The 13,478-nt window shown below is 32.7% G+C and overlaps 2 protein-coding genes across 3 annotated transcripts in view; one reads left to right on the top strand and one right to left on the bottom strand.

Moving 5' to 3' along the window:
* The window catches only part of LOC140447412 (pyrokinin-1 receptor-like), a 649,679-nt gene that overhangs the window by 491,738 nt on the left and 144,463 nt on the right, over positions 1–13,478 (top strand). The window lies entirely within an intron of this gene.
* LOC140447410 (inter-alpha-trypsin inhibitor heavy chain H4-like) overlaps positions 1–13,478 on the bottom strand; it is a 59,382-nt gene that overhangs the window by 33,522 nt on the left and 12,382 nt on the right. For both annotated transcript variants that reach the window (XM_072540048.1, XM_072540047.1), the window contains exons 4-9: positions 12,949–13,212; positions 11,193–11,474; positions 9,979–10,215; positions 9,296–9,599; positions 6,025–6,303; positions 1,649–1,705 (exon numbers count right to left, since the gene is read on the bottom strand). In XM_072540048.1, coding sequence (XP_072396149.1) covers positions 1,649–1,705; positions 6,025–6,303; positions 9,296–9,599; positions 9,979–10,215; positions 11,193–11,474; positions 12,949–13,212 — 1,423 coding nt within the window. The remainder of the gene's footprint in view (positions 1–1,648; positions 1,706–6,024; positions 6,304–9,295; positions 9,600–9,978; positions 10,216–11,192; positions 11,475–12,948; positions 13,213–13,478) is intronic.

Raw genomic sequence — 13,478 nt, forward strand, 5'->3', positions numbered from 1 at the left:
TTATATATATATATATATATATATATATATATATATATATATATATATATATATATATATATATATATACATATATAAAGTTATATTAATTTTATTGACTCCAACCCATCCAAAACATTTATATATATATATATATATATATATATATATATATATATATATATATAAAGTTATTTATTATTTATTTATTTTTCTTATTTCTTCAAATGACTGTGTCTATTTGTTTAGTGACTGTAGGTGACCACACCTCCGATCCCCATATTGAAATGCTCCCTATAATACTCTTAAATTCATCTTTAGCCCCCATTTTGGTGTTCCTATTTCAAATTACCAGCCGCAGTTGTCTAACCATCCAAGATATTTATATTTATGTTAGCTTTTCTATGATCAGTTTTTCAATATTAAGTCTCTACTGTGTCCACCTACTACTTAATGCTCCATTTTATCGTTTACTGCCAGGTTTCATTTGAATTATTCTTAACTATTTTCTTCTTCACCTGCTAGAATATCCTTATCATTATCAAAGTTAAGGGAGAACAGTATGTTGTGGTTTCCTTTAATACCCATTTTTCTACATTTGTTTTTTTACTCTTTTAAAACTTTTTTGGGGGATATTCTGAAAAGGGTTCAGGTAATACAGCATCCTTGTTTTGATCCTTTTGACACCTGAAATTCCCCAGAAAGGGATGTATCGATTTTAACGAAGCTTGTATGCTTATCGTATTAATCTCTTACAGTTTAAATATAAGTGTGACTGTTTTGTCTGTTCATCGCAGTCCTGATTTTTGGCTTTATTCAAATCGATCAAATCTAAATGCGTTTCTAGATTGTTCGGTAGCAGTTTATCTGTAATTTGTCCAATACAAAAGGCATTACCTACATAGGATCGTGCAGCTCTGAAACCACTCTAGTCTTTAGTTTCTATAACCTTTGGTGTTAATGACAATAGTTTACCATAAAGTCTCCCAATGCTGCTGAGAATGGTATTTCCACGATAGTTTGAAAGATCTCTTCTATCATCCTTCTTGAATATATTAGTGACATAACGTTTTCTAAAGTATTTGGGTAGTTGTTCTCCCTTCAAACATTCGTCGGGCAATCAAGCTTTGTAAACCAGTACCACAGCCACTGAGCTCCGCCTGCTACGTGAATGGGTTAAAAATAATAAGTTTTTATAAAGGTTCATGGAAAAACATTTCATATGATTAAATCAACTCCGAAGTGCAAATTGGAACGTCAATAAAACTATTTTAACCTGCAATTGTGGCTTACTCCTATTTAAATAGTAATTACTTTTATTAAATGTTCATTTTTTTATATCGTTGTTTTCTAGCTGGAGATGAGATTTAAGTGTTCCTGATTTTTAATTTCTCATAAAAATTCTCTGGTTGCTTTGGTTATGCGCTGTTTAGCACACAAGCAGAAAAACGTCAGAATTAGTAATACTTATAGTAATACTTATAGTGATATTCGTGTCTCTGAAAATCCTTTGAAAAACAACATAATTTGTCTAATTGTGAAATTATTTGGTTCAAAACTTATTCACACATATAATAAAAATATTACTGTATCTTATATTGAATACCATTTTACTTAATTTTCTGATAAATAGCTATTCTTTCTACTTAAGCGTGACTTATTTTCTTACCTGACATCGATTGGTGTGGACTACTGAACGTTCTTGAAAACTTATCATATTTTGGTTCTATAAAAAAAATATATAACGATTAATATTATTATTATTATTATATTATTAATAATAATTAGGTTAGTAATTTTAATATAGTAAGAGGAAACTTGCAATGGAACTGCAATGCATAAATTCACAGCGTATTAGGTGGTACGGACATACATTCAGGAAACCAGTTAATAGAGAAGACCAAAGAGGAGACTTAATATACATTGGCTGCACCAAGTTAAAAGAGATTAAAAATCATTAGAAATGTGCAGTGCATTCATAAAGTGTGGAAACGGTCTACTAACTCATGACTTAATTATTTTTAGACTTAAAGATCTAACAGGTCGATTTTTATTTCTGTTTTTTAAACCTTTTGGAAAAAAAATTTTTGTCCCCCCTACATTAGCAAATGTGACGTCATCGATAATTTGTTAAATATAAGGGGCACATTTTTATCTAAAAAATTAAAAGCCCATATTTTGCTAAGTACAACCGTACCAAACTCATCACATCCTAACTTCAGTATACAGTGTGTAAAGGAAACCAGTGCTCGTATTTCTTAAAATTTAATTCAAAATTTATTTTACAAATCAAAATATTAAACAAATCATGTCATATTAAAGACAAAGAAATTACATAATTACAACAAATGCTGGAATTGAGCTCCTTGGTTTAATTGACAATATCCAAGACGTCCAATGAATTCTTTGGTTATGCTTGACAACATCACTGGTGTAATTTGTAGCATTTCAGTACAAATTCTCTGTTTGAGGTCTACCAAATTGGTAGGTCGCTTTACATATACCTCACTTTTCAAATAACCCAAATAAAAAAGTCCATGGGATTCAAATCTGGCAACCTAGCAGGCTATTCAATGTGGTGACCGCGTCTTCCAATTTAACGATTTTAAAAAGTTGAATTTAGAACATTTTTAACCACTACAGCATAATGTAGACTTACTCTATCCTGATGAAACCAAATGGTCAGATCTATTTGACCAGGAATATTATTGATATGTGGAAATGTTGCGGTTAAAAATGGAACTACGTAGGTTTGCAACATCTCAGAATAACTTTTACCCGTCACCGTACCATCAAAAAAATACGGTCCTACAATGATACTCCTAACAATCCCAATCCATACATTTACTTTTTGGGGATATTGGGTATAAACTTTAATTGTCCAATTGAGATTTTCTGTTGCTCAATAACGACAATTTTGTCTATTAACGGTACCATTTAAACAAAAAATGGCCTCTTCGGAAAATAAGATATTATATCCAGATCCATTATTTCGATTACACAATTATTGTATATTTTCGCAAAATTCCGTATGTCTTTTAAAGTCGACTTCGAAAAAGCTTTCGACAAAGTACAACACCGAAGAATGGCAAAAATACTGCAAAACACAGAATTAGATGACGAAGACGTAAGAAACATTGCCAATCTATACCGATATCAGAAAGCCATAATACGAATAGACCAACAAAAATTGAAAGAAATACCTATAAATCGTGAAGTAAGACAAGGATGTGTACTTCTTAATATGTATTCAGAAAAATTCTTTAAAGAGACATTAGAAGACGTAAATGAAGGCATATTTATTAACGGAGCACTTCTGAATAATCTTAGATACGCAGATGACACAATACTCCTAGCGGACAGCAGAGAAGGACTACAGATCTTGGTTGATCGCATTACCCAATACTGCAAAAGGTATGGAATGACACTGAATAACAATAAAACAAAAATCATGGTGGTAAGCAAGAACAAGATTGAGGAAGACAGTGTTAATGCTAAATGAATGCTCAATGCTAATGAAACGACGTATTGAGATAGCTAGAAGTGGTTTTAATAAGATGAAAGCAATATTATGTAATGGAAAACTCGACATCGAAATTAGAACTAGAATATTGAGATGCTACGTGTTGTATGTCCTGTTGTATGGAGTTGAGGCCTGGATAATTACAGAGAAAAAACTCATTAACTTTGAAATGTGGTGTTATCGAAGAATGTGGAAAATATCTTGGACACAACACATAACAAATGCGGAAACGCTACGAAGAATAAAAAATAATAAAGAAATACTTAACACTATAAAGAAAAGAAAAATGAGCTACTTTGGTCACATAATAAGAAACGAGAAATACGAATTGATGCAGCTGGTCATACAAGAGAAGGTGGAAGGCAAAAGAGGACCGGGGAGAAGACCCACGTCCTGGCTGAAGAATCTGAGACAATGGAGTGAGAAAACGTCAATAGAACTTTTCAAAACAGCTGCAGATAGAGTCAAATGGGCCATGATAATCGCCAATGTCTTTAGGTGTGGGGCACGTTAAGAAGAAGAAGATCAAAGTCGTCTTCATTGAGTTCATGTATAAGTTTAATTTTATATGAATGTAATTTGGCCTTTTTTAGAATTTTATTAATAGCACCACGACAGATCCTATTATTAGTTGATAAAGTTGTAATTATTGATTGATTATTATCTTGTGTCTAAAACGTAGAGTTTATGACAAATGTATCTTGTCCATATCTACATATGGACTGGAGAGCATGGCCTTTACAAAGAAAACCTTAGAGCAGCTTAGTACAACCCAAAGAGCGATGGAGAGGGTCATGCGAGGAATTAGTTTGAGAGACAGGATTCGAAATATCGACATTCGTAAAAGAACAAAGATTACTGATGTCGCAGAACGTATAGCAAGGCTCAAGTTAATGGGTCGGACTTGTTGCCCGAGATAATCCCGAAAATGGACACAGAGATTAACAAACTGGAGACCAAGAGAGAACAGACTATGAGTAGGCAGACCACAGAAGAGATAGGCAGATGATATCAAACAAGTCGTGGGCAAGCAGTGGATGAGAATTGCCAAGAGTAGAAATCAATGAAAGCAAATGGAAGAGGCCCATGTTCAGAAAAGGATGAATATAGGCTGAAGAAGAAAGTTGTAATTGAAGAATGAGTATTTTCTTCAATTTCAAGTAATACATTTAATTGATTGTCGTCGGACACAGTGGGTCTACCACTCTTGAGCTTATCTCTCGCATTGCCAATATCATTAAACGTATGCAATATTTTGCTTACCGTCACTTTACTTATTGGTACTCGATCAAGATATTTTCATTAAGGATATCGAATACTTCCGCCATACTTCTTTCACGATCGCCGTAACCTGAGATCATCAAAACTTCTACTCGCTGTTTTTCAGCACCATCGTTATTTTAAATAATTTCTATTAGGGTAATATTTCTCAAAAAGATACTAAGAAAACACTAGATCTAAATCAATGTGACACAATAAATAAATTTAATATTGACATATCGAATGGTAACTACGAACTTACCGTCTGGTTGCTAAGGAATTTGTCATGTCTTCACAGTCTACTTGATTTTTGGTAATATACTGAGTAAAGTCGTTACCACTTTATTTTAATGTATTGTTGATTTATAGCCGATTACAAAACCATTATCATTTGAATGAAATTGGTTTCCTTTACACTCTGTATACTGAAGTTTGAATGTGATGAGTTTGGTATGGTTGTACTTAGAAAAATATGGGCTTTTAATTTTTTAGATAAAAATATGCCCTTTATATTAAAAAAATATCGATGATGTCACATCTGCTAGGATAGTGGGGGTAAAGGTTATTTTTTTTCGTAAAAATAAAATCGACCTGTCAGAGCTTTTAATCTGAAAATAATTGTCATGTTATAATAGACCGTTTCCACACTTTATGGCCACACTGTAGACCTGGGTACAGGTATTATTGGATAGAGCAGCTTGGAGGAAGCTAATTAACAAGGTCAGAGATTGACCTATAAGCAAATGAAACAACCAGTTGGCTGATCTACCACGGTGACCGGTTCTGAAAGTTTGTCAGAATAGCTACAATTTTTTTAAGAAATACATAGCTTGTAAATAAATAAATAAGTAGTAAATAAAAATAATTAGTAAAGCGGATAAAGGCAAAGAACAGATTAAAAAGTGCAAAGAAAAAATAGCTGTTTGTCTCTATTATGATAATAAAATGCAAAAACTCATAGATGTTGGAGATTATGATCCCGAGAATATGTTAATTATTTTAAAACAGTTGCTATTATACCGTTTTATTAAAAAAATATATTACTATGTGTTTTTTTGTAACTGGTTAGATCTTAAAATTCGATTGAAGACTATTGTTGGATCCAAAAATTCCCACATCCTTAAAAATATCAAACACAATTTTTGTTAATAATAATACATCCAAATTGACTGTACTGACTAAACGACTGAATATTATTTTCTTTTATTTGTCACACTTAAATCAGATGTAAAAGGGATACAAACTATTAATGACAGACTTACTTGAAGCATCTTCAGTGTCAACAGCACTGGTTTGATTCGGTTTGACAACTACCAAGGAACTAACATCAGTAACAAAGGAATATTTCAGCGCCAGATCCAGAGCTTCCTTGGTTAACTGTGTCTTATTATCTGCTAACTCTCGTTGCTCCAGTTTTTGCTTGATGGTCAAATAGGCCCACAATCGTTCCAATTCGCCTACTGGAGCTTCCCTTACTGGTGGTAATGAGATGAGACCCTGTCTACTCCTACTCTTTACTCTCCAGTTGGAAATATCAAAGCCTAGAAATTTATTGTAAAATTCATATTATTATACGGTTGCAATTTTAATAGTTCATATATTTTAAAATCTCGCCATAAATGCTTTCAAATATTTATATAATATATAGCATCTATAATGAAAATTCAAGTCAAATTTGAGAATTTGAGAAAATCAAACTAAAGAATATCAAATATTTTGAAGCACTCTACAGCAATGACGAAATTCAACAAATAAATTTTAAAAATTTTATCATTGGGACCTAAGTTTACTGCTCCCTATGAGGGTAAAGATACCAGATTAGATAAGTTTATTGCAAACGTGGAGAATAAATATCATGATATTCCTGATGAATTAATTATGTACTATGAGTTAGTGAGTTAGAGCGACCAATATCTACCTAAGTAGTATAATCAAATCACCTCAACATGTGTAAAGAAACACACAAAATTTATGAAATCAAATCCAGATCTGTATATTCTACAACCAGACAAATGTGAATGTACTATTGCCATAGATACATCAGCAAGATAACTAATATAGCAAGACAACTGATGATTTATAACTCGATGTTTTAAATCACGAGACGTCAGTCATGATTTTGTCAAAATTTCGTAAACGAAAATTACCAAAAGACAACAAATTTGAATAAAATCAGAAGAATATTTTGCTAGTAAATAATTTTCTCTCGAATGATTCGACAAGATTATTTCACGAGAAATTATTTAATTAACACGAGAATTAATGCACCATATCAACGAAACATAATCTTTTAAATTTAAACACGGAAAATTGATCGAGGTGCTAAAAGAAGTAGGGTTGGACGGACACGACATAGGTATTATAAGAAATACATACTGGAACCACACAGGATCGTTCGAACAGAGAACGGAAACACCAAGTACATCAACATAGAACGAGGAGTGCGTCAAGAGTGCATTCCCCCCCCCTATTATTTAATGTATATGTCGAACATATAATCAGAGCTTTTCTTGAAGATCGCGCTGAAGGTGCCAGAGCCAATGGAACCATCATTAACAATATAAGATATGCCGATGACACCGTAGTATTAGCAGAAACAGAAGACCAACTAAAAATATTGATGAACATATTATTAGAAGAAAGTCACAGGCTAGGCTTGAACATTAACTTTTCCAAAACCAAAATTCTGATATTCCACAAAAATCCCCATGAACAAGTTACACCTAACATACAAATAAATGGTATCACCCTTCAGAGTTCCCAAAGCTCCATATACCTGGGCAGAGAACTAGTCAACTAGACCACTCAAAAGAAATTAGAAGACGCATTGAAATAGCAAGATCTGGTTTCATGAATATGCGTAAAATGCTCTGTAACCCCAAGCTATCAGTCTCAATAAGATTGAGAACACTAAAGTGTTATGTGTGGTCTTTATTACTATATGGCTGTGAGACCTGGGCAATAAAACAGTATGACGTCAACAAATTAAATTCATTTGAAATGTGGATGTACCGCCGAATGCTAAGAATAAGCTGGACCAGCAGAACTACGAATGAAGAAGTACTGAGAGCAATGAACACACGCTTTCATCTTGTCAATACTATCAAAACTAGAAAGACGTCATATCTAGGACAGATAATGCGCCATAGGGAATTTGAGCAGCTCCAAGTAATATTAGGAAGCAGGATTGAAGGTAAAAGGGGCACAGGACGAAAGAAAAAATCTTGGCTACAAACATCAAAGATTGGACCCACAGAAAAGGAAATGAATTAATTCATGAAGCCCAGAATAAAGAGAAATTTGCCATATCGATCGGCAACCTCAACAGAGAAGGCACTTAGGAAGAGGATAGTAGTCTGCCTATTCTTTTCTACCAAAGCACGATTTTGTATATTATTGATCTGTAGTAATTTGGAACTCAAAGGTCCAGCTTCATTTGTTGTTCTGAGATTTTCGATCAGTTTCTGGTGGTGATTGGAATCTAGCTGCAGATATGGTTTTAAGGAGCTTGCATTTGAGTGACCCGATAATTTAATTAACCCCTGTTTAAAAAACTTTGCTTGAACAAGACTGACACAGCTGAGGTTCGATGAGAATAGTTTGTCATTTTATGTTTTTTTTGTATCTATTTCGGTTTTTTCAGCTGACATTTTTAAAACCGAAACGTTTTGGAACCAAGACCCATTCTTTCAGTTGGAGTGGACGGTAAGAAAGAGTATTTGATAAAACCTTTGGTCCCCTCTTTTCCATTAATTCCAAAAATAATCTAACTGGGCATACATTTTCGTTTGGTGAATTTCTTACCAGCTATTTGCTGCTTGCCAAACTTTTCGAACAGCCTTGACTTGTTTTAAAAAAAATGCTGTTGAAAAAAAACATCAAGTTCCTTCTGGAAAACTGAATCTTGCAGTTTACGGCCTCATTGCCTCTTTAAGCAAGTTCAAATTAGCAAAAGTAAAAAAACTTTTTTTGTGTTCCATCCGGGGTTTCCTCGTCGTAGCTTTGGATGATTTTTAATAGTTCTTCGCTAGATAATTTTTTTAAACTGCGTTTTTTTTTAAACTTTGAAGCTGCCTCCGCTTGGTATCTCTGACCAATCTTGCATATTTGAAAGATATATTTGTGAAAGGTAGTAAAATTCTCAAACAACTAATCTACAACTCAGACTTATATGATAGGCAATGTAATCAACGCAGACCAGACCAACAGATCACGCCATTTACAAAAAGTTACTTTATATAAATGGCTCTACTAACAATAAAATTAAGCTGCCAATTCCTAAAATCAAAATAGCTAAATGTAACATCATATCCAATTACAGCTAATTCTCGAAGCTTAAAAACCAGACATCTCTTCTAAATCAGAATTATCTCATTTACCAACTTTTTTATCTCAAATTAGATTGGCAGTATATAGGACAAACACCGCAGTGGTTAAGACAAAGGATAACGTAGCATAAAAGTGATCGCAAAACAAAAATTCTTTCCAACACAACAACAGATTTATTATACATAAAAGTTTATCCTATCTTACCTTCATCGATTGGATACCTTCCGGTAACTACCAACTCTGATCCTTTAAAGTAAATAGGGAACGTTTTTTTGGACACTTCAGTGACGTCGTCAGTGTACTCAAATTCGATGTTTGACAAAAGTGGAGAAGAGATTTGCTTGTAAAACTCTTGGAGTTGAATAGCAGCGTCAGCTCCTTCGTAAATGTGTCTGGCGAATCCTAGGTTCTTCAATGATAGTTTCCTTAGGAAGTTTTTATCTGCACCGTCTCCAAATGATAGAGAGAAGATTGGTACGTGGTCTTTATCGCCGTTGATTTTAGTTACCTAAAGCATACAAGCACAAAAATACTAAAATATATGTTTTTAAATGTGCAGCAGGAAGATTAATATTATAAACTAACAATGGAGTTATTAGTTGTTTAGGTATGGTGTTGTGTAACAGAGAATTCTTTGTATGGTTATCTTTTTACAATGGTTCTTCACGTGGTAGTAAACGAAGTGAGGCTAAGTGTTAAACATTTCTTTACAGGTATAAACTAGATATTGTAGTAAAAAAAATAGAAATGACAAATAGACTAAATAGACTTAAACAACAACTCAGAAGGGAAATTTCGTCACATAAAAAAATCTGATACTAATTATCTAATGAAATTGATATAAATAAAACAAAATTTTCCTAAAAAGAACTAAAAATATGACTTACAATCTTGGTAATCTCTTCAGTATTGGAAATTCCCATGGTTGGGTCTCCGTCTGTCAAAAAGATAATTAGTGGTTGTCGTTTTGACCCAGTCCTTAGTTCTTTGTTGACTAAATGTAAACCAGTTTCAATACTGCCTAACATGTTGGTCAATCCAGTGTCTTGAAGCTTGTCTATTACTGCTTTTCCTTTAGAAATAGCTTCTTTAGTAGCTGCTACTGCGTTTGGCAATTCCAGTTTCTAAAAATTTAAGAAATAAAATAAAGTTAGTTTATATTTTATGCATAACCAAAATACAAAAAAGGGAAACACATAAATTATTATACAAAAGCAGAACAGGACTTTAGTCAAATGTACAAGTCACAATAATTTCTCAATAATATATGCATATTTGTTTAATTTTTCACATGCGAAAACATGTCATATTTTTCGCTGTTTTATTTACTACCATTCTTCACCTCAACTTTAAAATCATTACCCTACTCCAACCCTTAGTAATAATTGCTACTCTCACTTCAACCCCACTCCTTTAGAAGTACACACAGTTTTAAAATAGCAAACAAAACAACCTTTCTCTCCACTGTTGACTGCCGCTAGTAACAGACGTACTCTCTCTCGACTGATGACTCCGCTAGCAACAGACGTACTCTCTCGACTGTTGACTGCCGCTAGTAACAGACATTCTCTCTCTCTCTTTCTCTTTCTTTTTGATAGTTACGCGAAAAATACCGCGAATCCTTTTTTGAATCGTATAGACAACAGACTATAATGTGCTCTATCTCTTTATTTTAGAGTTAGTATCGCGAGACACATGTGTAGAAATCGGTAAAGACTTTACTACCTCTCCTAATTATTTCGAACGAGCCCTATTCAACACAGTTGTCATACTCTGAAATTGTAAAAATATCTTCATCCATATACCAAAATCAAACAGACCAAGAAAAACAAAAATATGGTCCGACAAAAGGATTTTTAAAACTGATTCTTGAAAATCAAATAGCATGTTTCATTTTTAATAGGTAACACTGGCACTTACAATTTAACATTGTAAAGATAGTATTTGTTATAATGTCAAGATTTCAACTTTCTTTTTGGAGTCATATTATAGGTTTTCTGGGTTTTTGGATTATATTAAAATCAGTCTGCAGATTCCTCACTTCAAAACATAACAAATATTGCAGTGACAAAATAATATTACAAGTGATACGAATACTTACAAAAAGTTCTTCAAAAGGCTCTCTTTCATTGTGAACCGTCAAAGTAGATTTTGATTCTGAATCGATGTTCCAAACAAAGATATCACTATTAAATTCCACTATATGGAAGGAGTCAGTGTCTTTGAGCTGATCTAAAATACTACCCATGGCTTCCTTGACTTGCCTGAGCTTTCTTCCGTACATACTTCCGCTGGTGTCCAAGATAAAAACGACGTGTTTTGGAAGAGGTTCGACGTCTTCGGGAGCGAAGAAATGTACGAAGTATCCGTCTTTGAGAAGAATCTGCAATTTTTAAATTATGTTATTATTGTGGAAAATGTTTATATTAAAAGTTTAAAACGAAATGTTTAAGATAACGGCAAAATATGATCACGAGTTGTATTATTTTATTTCTGTCTATAATTGTGGTGTTTAGTTAAATAGATTGTTAATATTTATATCGGTTACTATTGATTTTGTAATTAGTTTTACTCTTTCTAGTTTTAGACCTAAAACAATTTTTGCTCTGATTAGTCTATGGTCGCTGTCTGTTTGAAATTTATTTATTACACTGACATCTTTTATTGTAGTAATCTTGTTGGTTAGAATGAAGTCAATTTCGGTCTTAGTTGTTTCATTTCATGATACCCAAGTCCATTTTCTGTTTTATTTTTTCTTAAAGAATGTATTTACAACAGGCATGTTTTGGTAGTGTGCAGACTAAACTAATTTTCTCCTTTTTCATTTTTCTCACCGACTCCATACTTTCCCATGACTTGTTTTTTGTCGTTTCTCTTTCCCATTTTGGTCTTAACATCACAAATTAAATACTTAAAGTGACTTTTATTGTTATTTAATGCTTCAGTTATGTTATGGTAGAGTTTCTCTATTTCTTCGTCAGTGTGAATAATCGTTGGGGCGTATAATTTGTATATTTTATTTTTTTGATAGTTATAAGGCTAAGCTAGCTACTCTATTCGAGATACTAGTTATTTCTACTACTCTTCGTTTTCATTTCTTGTTCACCATGACTCTAATACCGCCTGTTCTGCCCGTTGATATTTCTCGATAGTAGAATGTGTTTTCTGACGCTAATTCCAATAGTTCTTCATCTTTTCGTCTTACTTCGCAGATTGTTAAATTGCTAGTCATAATTATATAAAATTAATTTGAGGTATACCTAATTTGGGATACGGAGATTTCATATTTGATATTTGCAATGTTGCCAGATTTCCCATTCTCTCATATTATTAATAACTTTGGTTTTTCAAATTCATCACCCTCTATATTCAGTCATTATTGGAATCTCCTATTCAATACGAGTTCAACCATATTTAACACATTTTTTAATACTAACTATTTTCAACTACATAAACACCTACATTGAAATGTTAACTTCCACCACTTGTACTTAATAAGTTTTCTATTTAGGTGCTAATGAAGGTGACAGCCTATCATCGAAAATTTCACATTTAGAATAAAGTTCTACACCAAACTGGCTTATACCATCTCTAGCCGATCCTTGACTTGACGCTTTTCTGAAAGTTACCTACCAAAGAATTGTATTCTTAGCGTCGTTATATACACTATATATATATATATATATATATATATATATATATATATATATATATATATATATATATATATATATATATGTTACTTTTAGTGCGTCTTTGTATAATACTGATTCACTAGTATTTATTACTTTGGTCACAGATATAATTTATCTTATAAAACAAACAATTTACATTCAAAAATAATATAAAACACTCACCTCTCCTTTTTGAGAATCTCTATCTACATCATACTGTACAACAAATTGCCCAGCTATACCTTCATTTTCTTTCTGCCCCAGTTCTTTCGCAAACTCTCTCTGTTTGTCGACGTTGGGATTGAATTTGACGACAGCACTGGTAGAGTTGATTATTTTGATGTCTGCGGATGGGTCAAGGTTGGCGTCGTTTTTGCTAATTTCGTTTCCCGACCTCAGCGAAGGAGTTTTTACAAATTTCAGAGGACGGCTTTCGTTCACAAAGACCTACAAATAAAAGTTTGATAGATATTTCTTTTATTATTGGCAATAGTGGTGTCTGCAAACATAACGAATTAGTAAAAATGAATATATAAGACATTGAGGACAAACAATTCGTTTTAATAATTACTATTTTTAATTCAAAGACACAAATAATTTTAATTTTCATTTTTCAAAGAAAGACAAAGAATATTATATAAAATATTTATTGGATCTTGAAAAATACATCGTTTAGAGACGAGAAAGGAGTCAAAATACATTACCAAGGTTTA

Source organism: Diabrotica undecimpunctata, chromosome 8, assembly GCF_040954645.1.
Source record: "Diabrotica undecimpunctata isolate CICGRU chromosome 8, icDiaUnde3, whole genome shotgun sequence".
Classification (NCBI taxonomy): domain Eukaryota; kingdom Metazoa; phylum Arthropoda; class Insecta; order Coleoptera; family Chrysomelidae; genus Diabrotica; species Diabrotica undecimpunctata.